The 17,371-nt window shown below is 33.1% G+C and overlaps 1 protein-coding gene across 1 annotated transcript in view; it reads right to left on the bottom strand.

The window, feature by feature from the left end:
• LOC143229595 (uncharacterized) overlaps positions 1 to 16,983 on the bottom strand; it is a 73,282-nt gene extending 56,299 nt beyond the window's left edge. The window contains exons 1-2 of the mRNA XM_076462155.1: positions 16,395 to 16,983; positions 3,325 to 3,478 (exon numbers count right to left, since the gene is read on the bottom strand). Coding sequence (XP_076318270.1) covers positions 3,325 to 3,477 — 153 coding nt within the window. The 5' untranslated portion in view covers position 3,478; positions 16,395 to 16,983. The remainder of the gene's footprint in view (positions 1 to 3,324; positions 3,479 to 16,394) is intronic.
• Between the last annotated feature and the right edge of the window lie 388 nt (positions 16,984 to 17,371).

The raw sequence follows: 17,371 nt of genomic DNA, 5'->3' as shown, positions 1-17,371 counted from the left end.
ACTATATTATAACAAATAAATGTTACAACAATTGTGAAATAAACTCGTACACCATTCGGATAACTATATTGTAAAAAACAAATGTTACAACAATTGTGAAATAAACTCGTACACTATTCGGATAACTATATTGTAAAAAAACGAATGTTACAACAATTTTGAAATAAATTCGTACATCATTCGGATAACTATATTATTAAAAACAAATGTTACAACAATTTTGAAATAAACCCGTACACCATTCGGATAACTATATTATTAAAAACAAATGTTACAACAATTTTGAAATAAACCCGTACACCATTCGGATAACTATATTATTAAAAACAAATGTTACAACAATTTTGAAATAAACCCGTACACCATTCGGACAGATAAAGAGCAGCAGTAAAACCTATTTTGTTATGTATGTGTTTCTCTTAAATCAAAGTCATATCGGGTTGTGTTCACCGAAGGGAATCGAATCCTTGAATTAGCCTTATAAAATCCGTTGACTTACTGCTGTCCCAGCTGGGGACTATTATGTTTTCTGAAGTATTTAATCATTCAGTATGTTTATTTTACTTTCTGCGTTTATTAATTCATTTTACAATAACGCAATAAGAGTAAAACCTTGTGAGTTACAAATTCATCAATGTTTTATAGAAACCACGGGAGAACTAACAATTAAAAAACAATACATTCACCGCCATTTGATGAAAAAGGAAACAGAAAAAATAGTACTTTATTGTTTCTCACTAGGTTGAGTGAAGTTTTGGATCCTTTAAGAAGCTGAAATAATCTGTTCATATTCCTAAGCTTGAAACAAATTTCAAGTTAATCTTCTAATAAGACTGAGAATGTTTTTGTACATCTATAACAAGAAGTTGCAGTCAAGCAGACTCTGAGAATAAATCAGATGATAAACAGCAAAAAATAATGTACGTAGTTAATTTGTGAACTTTTTAAAGCAATAAAAAACTTTCACACAAATTTATGTCTTAAATTATTTTCAAGCATTGTGACTAGTATCAATTACTTTCAAAGTACATTAAACACATAAACGATAATGCTTTTAGAAAAAAGTGCCTTTCCAGATAAAGCCTTTAACGGTAATTGACTTTTCTTTGGACAACGAAAAGCAATCCGACTCTGAAGAAAAAAATATTCCCATCCAGCTTTTCTTAATTTCCTAACTAGAATTTCGCTCCTTTTCATTATTCGTCTTCCTCGCGTCTGCTTGTGTAATTTTGTTTCTACAATACCTTAAAAGCTTCAACTTTGTAGAAGAGGATCCGCGTATTTAATGTCATTCTTTAGGCTTTAACTGGCAGCATATAATGCCCGATGAAGACTTTTAATAATATGAAAACTTGAATAAAGGACATTACATAATATATGATTATGAAAACCTTATAAGTAATACATATAATCTACTTTATTTAAAAATTATCAAGTAAATCACTATGACATAAACTGAGCTTAGATATTAGATGTTATCAATATTAAAGACAAAAATATAATGATAAATTTCGAAAGTGATATGTCTAAAAAACATATATAACACACAAGTGTAAAATAAAAAAGAAAGTTAATACAGTAAGTTCACTCCAGCTCTCTTCCCACTGAAAATGAATGACATTTTAAAGTTCTTGAATTTCCTATAGGAAGATTATGGCAGTTTCTACACGAATCTTCTAAAACTTATTTTAGGTAATTTTTGTGCTCTATAGAAAATGAGACATCTTGATTATCAAAAATTATTATTTGTATAAAGAAAATCAATTTCCTTTCATCATCAGAAAGTAAAAGATTTATCTATTCACAGAGGCCCCAGCATGGCTAGGTGGTTAAGGCAATCCGAGGGTCACGGGTTCGAATTACCGTCACACCAGACATGCTTGCTCTTTCAACCGTGAGGGCGTTATAATATGACGGTCAATTCACTCTTCGTTGGTAAATGGGAAGCCCAAGAGTTGGCGGTGGGTGGTGATGACTAGCTGCATTTCCTCAAGTCTTACACCACTAAATTAGGGATGGCTAGTGTAGATAGCCCTCGTGTAGCTTTGCGCAAAATTCAAAAAACAAACAAACAAAGTATTCACAGGGCCTTTTTTTGGAGGTTTTGTTTATGGAACACAAGTTAACAATAGTTCCATAAAATCTGTATCAGTAAATACAGTACAGATAACGAACCTTAAACATGTTTTTCACACAACGCCGGATTGAAATTAGATTTAAAAAGCAAAGGAAACTATGATATTGAACAGAACACTGTGAGCCTTAGGTTTTAATACAACTAACTAAATGAGTGCAGCCGTTAAAGAAACCAAAACCATACACAGGACAATGCTCCCTACGTTCTTTCTTTTGTTATCAAATTCCTAATAACTTAATTAAATGCTAATTGCATATTTGTTTTGTGGAAGATAATAAATAATTGACCCATTTAGCTTATTATATAATTATTTCTTTAAACTTAATGCAAAACTCTATAGAAAATGGTAACTTCTCCTATTTCATGGTGTTTTGTAATCTCCATTCTCGGGCACAAATCTCAAAACAAATGAACTATGTACATCATAGAAAAGTTATCTATCATAAAAAAAAAATTTGTAGTAACCAAGCCAACTAATTGTGGGTGATGGATGCCAAAAGTAATTTAAAAAACTGGAAATATGCTCTATTTCAGGGTATGTATATCTTCCTACTTTCTATTGGGAAAAATTCCGAAACAAAGTAACCTAAGTACATTGTCGGATAATTTTACTTTACCTTATCAAAAATTATGATAATCGAGCCAGCCAATTTTGGGCGATGGATGTATTGTTTCTTTGTTTTTGAATTTCACTCAAAGCTACTCGAAGGCTATCTGCGATGGCCGTCCCTAATTTAGCAGTGTAAGACAAGAGGGAAGTTATTTAGTCATCACCACCCCTCGCCAACTCTTGGGTTACTATTTTACCAACAAATAGTAGGATTGACCGTCACGTTTTAACGTCCCCACGGCTGAAAGGACGAGCATATTTGGTGTGACGGGGATTCGAATCCGCGACCCTCATATTACGAGTCAAGTACTTTAACCACATGGCCTGATGGATTTATAGTAAGATATTTAAAGATGCTGTTCAGAATAGAATATTTTATTTTTTTAAATTTGGAAGTGTAATATACTAAACACTAAAACACACTAGGAATTTTGGCATCAGTAATAGACTTAAGGATAGCAGACATTTTATTAGACTTGTCTATGAAACATTGGTTCTCAACCATGGTTCGAGTTTTGTTTCCCCCGTATTTATAACCAAAAAGAAACAAAAAGTTTTGGAAAATGTTAGTCCTTACCTTTTCATAATCCGGTTTCATCCAGGTTTTAACGTTTTCTTCTAAGTATTGTTGAGCTTGTTCGGCAACAGAAGACGTTACATTTTCCGTAAACTTCCTAGGAAATGTTGTAGTTTGATTCTGAACACTTGGATTTCGTGTGCGACGTGACATTCTGCCAAAAAATAAATCAACACAAAACAGTTATTTTACTAGAAAATACAGGACTCTAGCCGGCACATCAGCCCAAGTAAGAGTATTTTCTTTACAGATGATTAATAAAACAGAAAGAACTTCGAATTCTTTATCACGAAACAGGAAAAACAGATGGGTTCTATTATGTATAATAACATTCCAACCACTTGTTAGTCCGAAGTCAGTTAAGTACCAGGTAAATTATGATAACATTCCAACCACTTGCTAGTCCGAAGTCAGTTAAGTACCTGGTAAATTATGATAACATTCCAACCACTTGTTAGTCCGAAGTCAGTTAAGTACCTGGTAAATTATGATAACATTCCAACCACTTGTTAGTCCGAAGTCAGTTAAGTACCTGGTAAATTATGATAACATTCCAACCACTTGCTAGTCCGAAGTCAGTTAAGTACCTGGTAAATTATGATAACATTCCAACCACTTGCTAGTCCGAAGTCAGTTAAGTACCTGGTAAATTATGATAACATTCCAACCACTTGTTAGTCCGAAGTCAGTTAAGTACCTGGTAAATTATGATAACATTATATTACTAATAAAGAAAGATATGTGCTTTCATGACGTGTCTTCACAGAAATTGTGCTTGTTTTGGCAATGCTATAGTAATTGGCACATCAGAAACTAATAACGTTTAGACAATTAGGATGGATGAGCATTTCGTCAGCTAACTCTAATGGTATTTCAATATTAGCGAAAGTGAACTCTTCTATTGATCGATAATGATTTGAAAGGAACCAATGGTCAGCATTTAGTGTTAAAATCTCAAACATCTAAAAACAGACAAATGAAGAAAGACAGTTTGTTCTCATTGCTGGAAGCACACCAGTCAGCTGCATTAACAACAAACTAATTAACATTAAACTGTAACTTGTATGATTTTGCCTATTACAAAGAATAAACTCATATCCACCAGGTAATCCAAGAGGTAATGCTATACAATAACATATATTATAGATTTATTATTGTGAAATTAATCATATCTGTATAAAAAATAAAAAACTAAGATATTTGTTCACATGGTATTTAGGAATATGACATATTATGAATTTGGCTGTAGAAAATAATGATCGCTTTGAAAGAGGTGAGAAAGTGACCTACTTTTGTTAAATCCCCAAGGAATCTGGAAATTACAGTACACTCAGTCGTTAAAAAGTAATCGGAGTGGGCGACTGCCTTTCTAAGTTCAACATTATAGAGATTAAAACTGTGGTTGCGAAATGTTATAATCCATTGTGCATAAGAAAGATGGAAGGTTAAAAAAGTAGCTAGTTTGTCGAAGTTTTGAGAAAAAAATATCAGAGACAGAAGCTCAACAAGAACAACAATGGTGGATGTGAGAGTGTGTTTGTATGCATGTGTTCTTATAGCAAATCCACATCCGGCTATCTGCTGTGTTCGCCGAGGGGGAATCGAACTCTTGATTTCAGCGTTGTAAATCCGTAGATAGACTTACTGCTGTACCAGTGGAGGACTAGATGTGAGACAGAACGAGTAAAGCGAGAGAGGCGAATGAATTAAAAAACATAAACTAAATCTACATCTTACTGATTATTGTAATAATGAATTAAGGAGTAAGAAACAAAAACTACATCTACATCTTACTGATTATTGTAATAAACGACAATTTGTTGTGTTATGAGCCAGTTCCTGATAGGAATAAATAGAATCTAAATACAGTTGATGAACACAAGAAAGGAAACCTAAGAGAAATCGTAACAAAATGGTGTCAAAGCGAGAGAAGCAGAATATGATAAACAATGTTATATACAGCTTTTTTGTTGTTTATAGCGAAGAAAAGTCATTAAAAAATAAAACATACAAAACGAGCTTAATTTAGTAATGTTTTTCGTTTAACCCATTTTAGTGGCTAAACAAAGAAGTAAAACAAAATTATTTATCTGCAAATGTTATATATATATATGTGTGTGCGCGCGCATGCAGTTCTTATTCGTTAGCGAATTTGAATCTAACGTTTCTAAGTGGAATTTCTTTTTCAGTGACTCTGGCGAAATGTGAGATATTTTTGTATTAAGAGTTATCACCCAAATAAACATTTCGCAGCCCTATTTTCAAATAACTCGTTACTTTTATTTAGTGTTTCCAGTGATGACATAGTTGATAACTAACTAACTAACTATCAATGTATTCAAATAACGTTTATTAATTGAAAGGTAAACTCAAAAATACCAACGTATGCTTGAATATAATGTGTCTTGATTATTCTTAAAATGCGTAATGAATTATTAATTAATAATCAAATACTTACGTTTGATTGAAAATAGTAGTTTAATAATTAAGAAGCAATTATAAAAGTTTTTTATCCTTTTATTGATATATCAAATAGCTGAAGAGAATAGTGACTGGCTAAGTGCCTGAAGTGTCCATTTACGTTTCAGTGTTCTTTCTCATCAGCTTTCGCTTTCTTTAAGGTTGATATTTTCTCATATGTTATAATAATAATAACAAGGAATTATAGCAATCAACTGAAGCGAGAATGTTACTTCACAGATTATATTTGTACGGTTCGTATAAAGTCAAATAAGTATTAAATTTTATGTTTCAGCACTTTTATTTTAAAGCTTTTCCTTCCAATACAACTCATAATCATGTGAAATGATCAGATGCAACCTTTGTTAGATTACAGGATCTTTGAGTTGAAATAATAGTAATAGGTATATCTTATCGTAAGTATGACTGTAGGTGAGAAAAATAAAATCATATTTGATAACGACGTTAAAGTTTTTATTTTTTTTACTTAAATAGTGTAAACAAGTGTTTTTTAGGATTATTCATATATCCAGAAAACGTTCAATTCTTCAAAATAAATTTATTTAAAACTACTTAGTATATAAACTGTAAATTTCTGTCATGTATACTTTAATTTTAAATAAAATATTGCAATACGAAATATTTCTCGAACGTTCAGCCTTGTGATGTCTCAAAAGAATTATTTCAGATTAAACTAGTATTTTAGTTTCAACTTACATAATGCTATTTAACTGTGAAGTCTGTGTTCTGTATATATTTATCTATAACTTGTAAGTGTTTTTAGATTGAAACTGCTTTCCGTACTTTTGATGTACATATTAAAACCCTCGAAAAACAGAGACAATTAGAAAAAAAAATTGATACATTATTTACGCATTGGTTTTCATGTAGAGTACATCAAACACAACCACTGAGAGAAATACACCATCCTATAGTGCACTCGTCATAAAGCTTATAAAGATGAAATATAACATTTTAAAGAAAATTATAGTTCTTAAAATGAAACAGTTCTGTGGATGTTAAGATATTTGTACTTACAAATATTCACCATTATTATACACTATCAGGTCCTCATTCTCTGAAGGTAAAAGATACTTTATCATTTTACTATAAATTCTGCAGTCCACAAAACTGAAAGATTCCCTAATGTTTTGTTGCCTATTTCACATCCCAAGACATTAATAAATTCCGGATGTTTCGCTACTAGTTTCTAGAGATAAAATATTGACAGACTTTCGGATATTTCGCTACCTATACATCAATCCGAATGATTGACAAATCCCTGGAATTTTGTTATCTGTGTCTCTCCTTTAAAGTTTCGTAATTTTTACACATTGTGTTACCTGTGCTCTTGTTTAAAAACTTGTTAATAATATTTTCTTTTAAATATTACGCCACCACGGATGAAAGGGCAAGAATATTTAGTTACACGAGGATTCGAAGTCGCGACCCTCGGACAGCGAGTCGAGGACTCTAACCATCTAGTAATGCTGGGCCCTTAATAATAGGAAAGCTCTGTTGTGATTTCTTTTTGTTGCGTTTTATTTTCAGTTCGACTTAGAATCATGTAACCCCTGTCGTCTTTTTGTACCGTCAGTCATTACCCTGCTACAATAGCAAGATAATTACCCTAAGTTTGCAGCAATATTTTGTCTCATAAAAACATAATCAATGCTCCACCCCTTTCCTATTTCATTGCTATTTCCAAGCTTTGTTTATTATAATTCCTCTCATGAGTTTGGTATCTGCTACAAAAATCCGTACGTGCGTGAGTAACAGTTTGCTCTAAAGGCGCAATGAAAAAATATTTAGGCATCTAAAACCGTACCAAAATTATTTATGAGAGAAATTAGCTATAAAATACACAAAGGGAAAAGATAAATGATATATATTTTTATAAAAGATAAAGCTCTTACTTATATAAAGCTTGTATGAAAATGTTTATTAATTTTAATAAATTAAACATAAGCAAAGATAAAAGAAGCTTAGAAATCATCGTATGAAGCTAGTCATAAAGATAGGCGTTACATGTTAGGTAGGCAGGGAGAACCAAACACAATACCGACATTAAAGTGTATATTTTGTTTTGTTTTGTTTTTGAATTTCGCACAAAGCTACTCGAGGGCTATCTGCGCTAGCTATCCATAATTTAGCAGTGTAAGACCAGAGGGAAGGCAGTTAGTCATCACCACCCAACTCTTGGGCTACTCTTTAACCAACAAATAGTGAAATTGATCGTACCTTTATGACGCTCCCACGGCTGAATGGGCGAGCATGTTTGGTATGACGGGGATTCGAACCCGTGACCCTCAAGTAACGAGTCGAGTGCCTTAATCACCTGGCCATGCCGGGTCATTTCAACTAGGAACTTAGACGAATCACCATTCCCGCTTTGCATAGATGTTATGAAAAAAAATTACACGTGAACGTGCTTTATACTCGCTATGATAAAAAACCGATACACTAGATAGGTGAAGTGAAGAAAAAGTATCTTTGGTCAATATTCATTTCTTCACACTATATAGCCGCACAATAGCAGATATAACAAATAAACTTATTATTCCGAATATTGTTTAATCTCAAAGTCTAAGTTCAAGGGAAGACTAGTTCAATGTACACTTTGATCAGCGTGTGTTATTAGTTTTGGAGAATACCACTCATCATCATTAACAATGAATATAGGTTAACCAAAGAGAAATTAACTTCACCTTTATGATAGTAATAAATATCAAACATACTGCTGATGTAAATACTATCTTTGATATTTTTCACTATGTTGGTGTAAACAATATGTTAACATACACGTTTAATACACTTCATTTATATCCTATAATCCTTCTTTACTTCATCTACATCATTCATATGTAAGATCATACTCAATAAAATAGGGACATGGGCCAAGGTCAAAGAACAAGAACTTTACTTGACCTATTTGAGTGATTAAAATATTATGGATAACAAGGAATAATTAACTTTACAGGAACTTGTATAAGTATATACAACAAATTATAGAATGGACACTATCTCTGCTTTGTCCATCATGGTTATCAAAACCTGATCCATAGTGTAGTTTGCAACTGATCACTGCGCCACTGGTAGTGGTGGAGGGCTAAAAATGTGTATTTAAAACTACAGTATGTTAAAAACCCGTTACATCTTAAGAATTTGATATACATCGGTATGCTGTGAGAAAGTCTTATTAACTGTAATGTTAAAGCAAGGCTTGTCTTCCAGAATACCGTAAACAATGTTTAATTTATAAAATCACAGACAAAATTACTTAAAGAAATAAAAGTGAAAGTGATTTCCATGAAATTAAAAAATATATTAACATGAACACACTCAAAGACACAACCTCTGCCCCCAAGAAGTACAGCGATAAATGTTAACAATGCAATCCGTGTAATTTGGGCCCGGCATGGCCAGGTGGTTAAGGCACTCGACTCGTAATCCAAGGGTCGCGGGTTCGAATCCCTGTCACTTCAAACCATGCTCGCCCATTCAGCAGTGGGGGACGTTATAATGTGACGGTCAAGCCCACTGTTCGTTGGTAAAAGAGTAGCTCAAGAGTTGGCGGTGGGTGGTGATGAATAGCTGCCTTCCACTTAGTCTTACACTGCTAAATTAGGGATGGCTAGAGCAGATAGCCCTCGTGTACCTTTGCGCGAAATTCAAAAACAAACAAACCTAGTAAGTTGTATTTAATTAGATTTACCTTTTAAACCCCTGTGTGTTAATATTCCTTACAAAATCACTGAACTTAGTGCAATAAAGAACGAATTTAATATATAATAAGTTCTATAAGACTGCTTAACTATTCGCAGCAATAAAAATATAGAAATGTTCTAGAAGTAATGTATTTTCATATCACGAATTTCACGCAGTATTTACGAAAATCCTTTCCTTCATTATATTTAAGATCAATATACTGGTTGCTTCGTAACGAGAGTCTGCTATAGAGAAAATGTTGACTAGAAAAGGTTTGAAACAAGAAATAGGAACATAAAATAACATTTGGTTTGAAGTCTATGTTGTTATCGCTATTTTGTTAAACTTTGTTTTGCAAATGACGATTATGAAACGAGAGTAAAATACCCAATCATAACGTTTAGTAATCTTGTACTATAATTACAAAGATAGTTAAAATTAATTGATTTGCTTTTATTACCAGTGTGATGATTCTTTGTTGAACAAAGTCAATAAACCTGATACCGGTTTGCCCTAAAAAAAACAAACAAGGTAGTCTTATTAACGCATTCTCAATGAAATAGATATACACTAAATTCATATCTCTCAGCGCCCTCCATGCCCATGTAATTAAAACGCTTAATTTCTAGTCTGAAGGTCGCGGATTCGAATCCCCGTCACACCAACTTTACTCGCCTTTTAGCGGTAGGGGGCATAATAATATTACGATCAAATTTTACGTTGTTAGAAGAATAATGGGTAGTAATGACCAGCTACTTTCCCTCTAGTCTTACACCGCTAAATTAAGGACGGCTATCGCAGGTAGCCGTCGTGAAACTTTGCGCGAAATTCAAACAATTAGTGCTCGTATACAAATGTAAATACTTAAACCAAATAAGGAAACAACAAACGATCAGCTTTTAATGTTCCCCAACTTACTAGTATTAAAGTTAACCTTAAAGTGAGCATCATATCCAATATAAAAATATGAGTTTTCATGTATTATATTTTTAATTTTCTTTGCTTTTTCTCTATCAAAAGCTCACATAAAAATATAATTTAGCAATAAGAAACCATTTTTGTCACCAGTGTCCATGAATATCGATTATATATTGGTTTATTACTAGAGTATAGAGCCCAGTTGAATAAACAATATAGAATCATATCGGTTTTGTATTTGTTTATTATTAGAGTGTAGAGCACAGTTGAATACACAATATACAATTATATTGGTTTTTTATTGTAGTGTAGAGCACAACTGAATACATAATATACAATTATATAGGTTGTATATTGGTTTATTATAGTTACATATCTGTTGTTTTACATATATAACTATTGGTTTTAGTAATACACAAATATGATATAATCAAGTTTTTAAATATAAAGATTAAATACACGGTATCTGTGAAACAAGTGTAACTTTCATTATCCGCATGCGTGAAAACGTACAAGTTTCATTGCACAGTGTCTGTGAAAAGAGTGTAAGTTTCATTACATAATGCCTGTAAAATAACTTTCATTTCAGGGTATCCGTAAAATAAGTGTAAGTTCCATTACACAGGGTCTGTAAAGAATGTAAATATTATTAGGCTATATCTGCTCAAAGAGTAAAATGCTCATTAAGAATTGCCTTTATCATATGAATGCCAGTCTCACAACGTTATCCATTGAGGAATTACAATTATCCTTAAAAAACCTTTGTGAAAAGCGTATTCACCATTAACGGGTGTCAATGTGAATCGTAAAGATTCTTAACCAATGAACAACATGTTCCTTACTAAAAGGTTTCTGTTGAAAATACTAGTAATGCTGGTTGTACTTAACATGACTTATCTTCCAACATAGCATCTGCTAAAAGAAATTACTCTTATTAAAAGTCTTCTGGGAAAACGAGTATGTCTTTTTACACTTTATCTGTAAAGGCAGTTTTAGAAATCAATGTAGTAATGCTTCGTTATGAACAAATTACTAATTATTAAAAAACTCTTATTGAAAAGATGTGTAAATTTAAATACACACTGCCAGAAAGTGGAGGAAAGTCCAGTTACACACAGTGTGTGACGAGTATAAATAATCAATAAACGTTGTGTAGGAAAAGAATGTACGCTCTATTACAAGCTTATTGTGAGAATGTTTATAAATACTGAATTTGTTTTCTGTGAAAAGCATATTCATCATAATATTTGCTTTGAGAAAATATTGCAACTTTCATCATGCATAATGTCTGAAAGGAGTTACGAATTATGGTGCACTGTCAGAGAAATAACCTGTATCTCTACGTTCGGTAGGTTAGTAGTTTGTTCTCACGAAATACTAAAGCAGACAAGTGTGTTTTTTTTTGTAAGGTTAAATCTGGGTATGCACTTCTAGACTCAGTAAAATATTATTGTCGTTTTGTTTGTTGGTAAGCACAAAGCTACACAATAGGCAACCTGTGTTCTTCTCATCAAAGGTATCGAAATCCAGTTTCTAGCGCTGTAAGTCGCAAACATACCGCTGTGCCAATGAGGGACACTTCTTTTTCCTAAACACACAGCATATAGATTGGAATGTTTAGCTGTAAACGTTTACAGAATGTGTAAGTTATAGGGGAAACACCTTTAAACAATAGTAACCCACTGTAAATAATGTTATTCCATGATGTTCCAGTAATTTATGACAACCAAGTAAAATTTTGCTCATAATTGAGCAACTGTATTACAAAGCACAATAACTTATTTTTCATCGATCATGTAACAAGCACCACATGACAAGAAGCGAACCTCTTTTGTAGCGCAGATTCGTTACAATCACGTTCATCCTGATGTATTTCCTGTAACGCTACCGGAAGGGTGTGTTCAGTAATGGACAATTAATGTGAATTATCACTCTGAGCCTCACTCAAAGTAACATGATAAATGAGTTCAGCTGACACGTACCTGCTGTAAGTCTATTACGGCCAAACTCTCCAGTAAAGAAATCTATTCACTCTCACGTAATATCATTTTAGTGTTTCTCGCAACAGTTACAAAAGTGATAGAGACCCAACAGGGAGAAAAGCGCTTTGCTCTTGCCACAGCCAGCTGAAGAACTAACATATTCTGTAAGATAATAAGACACTAGTGTCCTACACGATTAGTTTTAAAGCACTGTTGTGCGCCTATTTATGGACTACCATTCAATGTGGACACATATTTTCTGCACTATATTTCCACTCTATTTACTCTTTCAAGAAGTATAAGGAAAAACACAATTGAATTAAATAAAACACTAATGATATAAACATCATTGGAAAGCTGTGTTTAGGCCATTATAGAGACAAAAACATATTATAAAACAAATTAAATGTTAGTATGAAGATGTAATATTTACATCTTAAATGAATTATTTATATTTACCTCTCCTATCTGAACGAAACTATTACAATCCCAAAATTCAATTATAGTTTTTCTTTTATAGAAAAATAACTTAGACCAAAACGTCTGTAAACCACATTGCAGTTATATATACAAAAATACTACTGAAATAACACTGCACAATAACATACATATATATAATAACGAAGCAAGTACCGATAATATTCAGCCTAATTGGCTGAAATAAAAGCACGCTTGTAAGAATGTAGAGACCAGCGCATGCTCAGATACGAGTTGGAAGTTATAGCTGATAAGTAGTTTATAAACGTTGACGACTCTCTAGTCTGTTTTTATCTATTATTTCATTGAACATTGTCATCCTTATTTTCAGCCAAAATCGACCTGATTTTCTTTCGAATTTAACTTATTTCCGGCATTGCTATTAAACTGAATTTTCTTAGTCTCTCCGTTACATTAGACAAACTTGTATATCATTTTCTCGTCTAAACAGGACTGTTGGTCGTTATTCTTTAATTAACTTGGAGTTAAAATACATGTAACAATCAACATTAATCAATAATCTCATTTTGTTGCATGAGTTCATTTTGTGAAGAATAAAATAACCTATGGATTATTTAGTTCTATTTTGTTGTGTGAAACTGTTACATCAGATTTTATTGCTTTGTGATTTCAAATAAAAATAGATATTAATAAGTCTTAAACAGGCCTAACAATCACTGTGATTCCTGATATAATCTATAAAGCTTAAACAATAAGTTGTTGTACGCATTTCAGTCTCGGTGGACTCAGAAAACAGCACAATGTGGCTTTGTTTTAAGAAAACACACATACACATTTCAGTTTTGGTTGACTTAGTAAACAGCCCAATGTGGTTTTGTTATAAGAAAACACACACACAAACATTTCAGTTTCGGCGGTCTCATCAAACAGCCCAATGTGGCTTTGTTATAAGAAAACACACATACACACATTTCAGTTTCGGCGGACTCATCAAACAGCTCAATGTGGCTTTGTTATAAGAAAACACACATACACATTTAAGTTTCGGTGGACTCAGCAAACAGCCCAATGTGGCTTTGCTATAAGAAAAAACACACACACATTTCAGTTTCGGTGGACTCATCAAACAGCCCAATGTGGCTTTGTTATAAGAAAACACACACACACATTTAAGTTTTGGTGGACTCAGCAAACAGCCCAATGTGGTTTTGTTATAAGAAAATACACACACACACATATTTCAGTTTCGGCGGACTCATCAAACAGCCCAATGTGGCTTTGTTATAAGAAAACACACATACACATTTCAGTTTCGGTGGACTCATCAAACAGCCCAATGTGGCTTTGTTATAAGAAAACACACATACACATTTCAGTTTCGGTGGACTCAGCAAACAGCCCAATGTGGCTTTGCTATAAGAAAAAAAAACACACACACATTTCAGTTTCGGTGGACTCATCAAACAGCCCAATGTGGCTTTGTTATAAGAAAACACACATGCACATTTAAGTTTCGGTGGACTCACCAAACAGCCCAATGTGGCTTTGTTATAAGAAAACACACATACACATTTCAGTCTCGGTGGACTCAGAAAACAGCACAATGTGGCTTTGTTTTAAGAAAACACACATACACATTTCAGTTTTGGTTGACTTAGTAAACAGCCCAATGTGGTTTTGTTATAAGAAAACACACACACAAACATTTCAGTTTCGGCGGTCTCATCAAACAGCCCAATGTGGCTTTGTTATAAGAAAACACACATACACACATTTCAGTTTCGGCGGACTCATCAAACAGCCCAATGTGGCTTTGTTATAAGAAAACACACATACACATTTAAGTTTCGGTGGACTCACCAAACAGCCCAATGTGGCTTTGTTATAAGAAAACACACATACACATTTCAGTTTTGGTGGACTCATCAAACAGCTCAATGTGGCTTTGTTATAAGAAAACACACATACACATTTAAGTTTCGGTGGACTCAGCAAACAGCCCAATGTGGCTTTGCTATAAGAAAAAAAACACACACACATTTCAGTTTCGGTGGACTCATCAAACAGCCCAATGTGGCTTTGTTATAAGAAAACACACACACACATTTAAGTTTTGGTGGACTCAGCAAACAGCCAATGTGGTTTTGTTATAAGAAAATACACACACACACATATTTCAGTTTCGGCGGACTCATCAAACAGCCCAATGTGGCTTTGTTATAAGAAAACACACATACACATTTCAGTTTCGGTGGACTCATCAAACAGCCCAATGTGGCTTTGTTATAAGAAAACACACATACACATTTCAGTTTCGGTGGACTCAGCAAACAGCCCAATGTGGCTTTGCTATAAGAAAAAAAACACACACACATTTCAGTTTCGGTGGACTCATCAAACAGCCCAATGTGGCTTTGTTATAAGAAAACACACATGCACATTTAAGTTTCGGTGGACTCACCAAACAGCCCAATGTGGCTTTGTTATAAGAAAACACACATACACATTTCAGTTTCGGTGGACTCAGCAAACAGCCCAATGTGGCTTTGCTATAAGAAAACATACACACACATTTCAGTTTTGGTGGACTCAGCAAACAGCCCAATGTGGCTTTGTTATAGAAAACACACACATTTCGGTTACCGTCTTATGTGTTTATATTTTGCCACCGACCACTGGTAAAAACTACTTAGTGTTAAGGATTGTGTATATACTTCTAAATTAAAGGATTCTCAAAAAGATTAATTGCAGTTTTCACCTATTTAAACTTTCAATGTTATATGATAAAATATTGTTGTCGCAGAATAAAACATGTGAGAGTGAATAAGCCACAAGTTAAACAAAGACAGACAAGATGTCGCTTCTGTTTATATACCTAAAATAGATGATTCAAAGGTGAACAAAAATTGTTGAATTAAATGTATGAGTAAACTACCTTCTTCAAAAATTATTACGTGTGCTTGTTTTCTTAAAAAATACATACAATTATCATATAAAGATTGTAAAGAATTGCATAAGCAGATTTGGAATGACGTTAACAAACACACGAACTCTAGAAATAGAAACAATGAATCACTTAAAGTTTGAAACTTTTCTTAAAGTAAGTATGCTTATGTGTTAACAACATACTCACCAATGTGTGTGTGTATAGTGAAGCTTTTCAATTAATAGAAAACGTAAGAGAGTATTACGTTTCATTATTATATGGTTAAGCGCTATAAACTTAATATTTGATATTAGTACATCCTTTGTAAAAAATACAATAAATCACATTATGATTATCATAGGTAGTAAACATGCAAATATGAAATCCATAACCATATCTACAATGAATACTACAGTTTTAGAAATAGCATTTTGCTTAGCGTTTCTTTGTGCGGTTGTATATTTTGATAATATGCAAGAAATATATTTAAACTTCTTATCAATGAATTACCATCTTCTCAGTCCTAAGGATTTTGAAGACATTGTTATTTTTAAGCGAAAATAAATAATTTAATAGAGAGAAAAAATGAATAACAAAAATGTCAGTTATCAATAAATAAATTCGTTAGCTGAAGTCACCTGATTAACTTCTCGAAGCGGATACTTCAGCAACGTCTTTTCCTCAGAACTCCAATCTTCAGATTCAGATGGATCCTACAACGTTATTCCAAAAAGATGACACAAATTTTGGTTGACCAAGTTTCGAAGGATCCAGTCCAGTGGATTATACTGCAGGTGGTTCGCTCAAAACAACTAGTTTTTCAAATGACACATAACACAACCATGAACTTCGCGGCTTGCCTACATAAATAATCAGACAGGCTGGAAAGAAATATTTCACGTGTAAAGTTTTAGGATACATCAGGTTGTGCGTTTTCCTGGTTTATCATTCTCATGTTTATATTAGTGTCTTACAATAAAACTTTAATGCTAAGATACAACAATATCTTATGTGCTAAACTTTTATCTCTTTAATGTCAAAGCGTCAAGATTTGTATGTGTTTTCTTAATGACGAACTGTTTTTTTTTTCATCTTCCGTGCTTTCGTAAGAGGTGTCCAAATTATGCACCAACACACACGAGTTTTATATATGATAGACGAAAGTCCTTTGCTTCGACGTAATGCTATATTTCATCCTAACCGTCGCATACAACCGCACCCAGCAACAGTCCCTCAACACTGGCAGCAAGCGAGGGCGAGAAAGTACTGTAGATCGAGCTTGTCTTTTCACGCTAGTTGGTTGTTTTACTGCGCATGATCAATGAAAAAACGTTCTAGTTCTATAAAATGATACCTTCCTTTACACTCAACAGTTAGGAATTCTTGTTTTTGAAATGTAAAGATTTCCTATATGGCTACATTATTTCTTTTTACAAACATATATTAAAAACAACAACAAACAGAAACAGCTCCATCATCAAATTTGTTCATGTTTAACATTTCAAATGGAGTTGTGTATTGATTACACGTTACCTTAACATTTCAGTGACTCATGTGAAGGATTATTATGAATACATGAGCTTTTCAAGGGAATTTTGAAACAACACAACACCAT

The sequence above is a fragment of the Tachypleus tridentatus genome, chromosome 10 (genome assembly GCF_004210375.1).
Source record: "Tachypleus tridentatus isolate NWPU-2018 chromosome 10, ASM421037v1, whole genome shotgun sequence".
Classification (NCBI taxonomy): Eukaryota; Metazoa; Arthropoda; class Merostomata; order Xiphosura; family Limulidae; genus Tachypleus; species Tachypleus tridentatus.
Note: the sequence above shows the minus strand (reverse complement) of the source record. Positions and strands in the feature narration are given on the sequence as shown.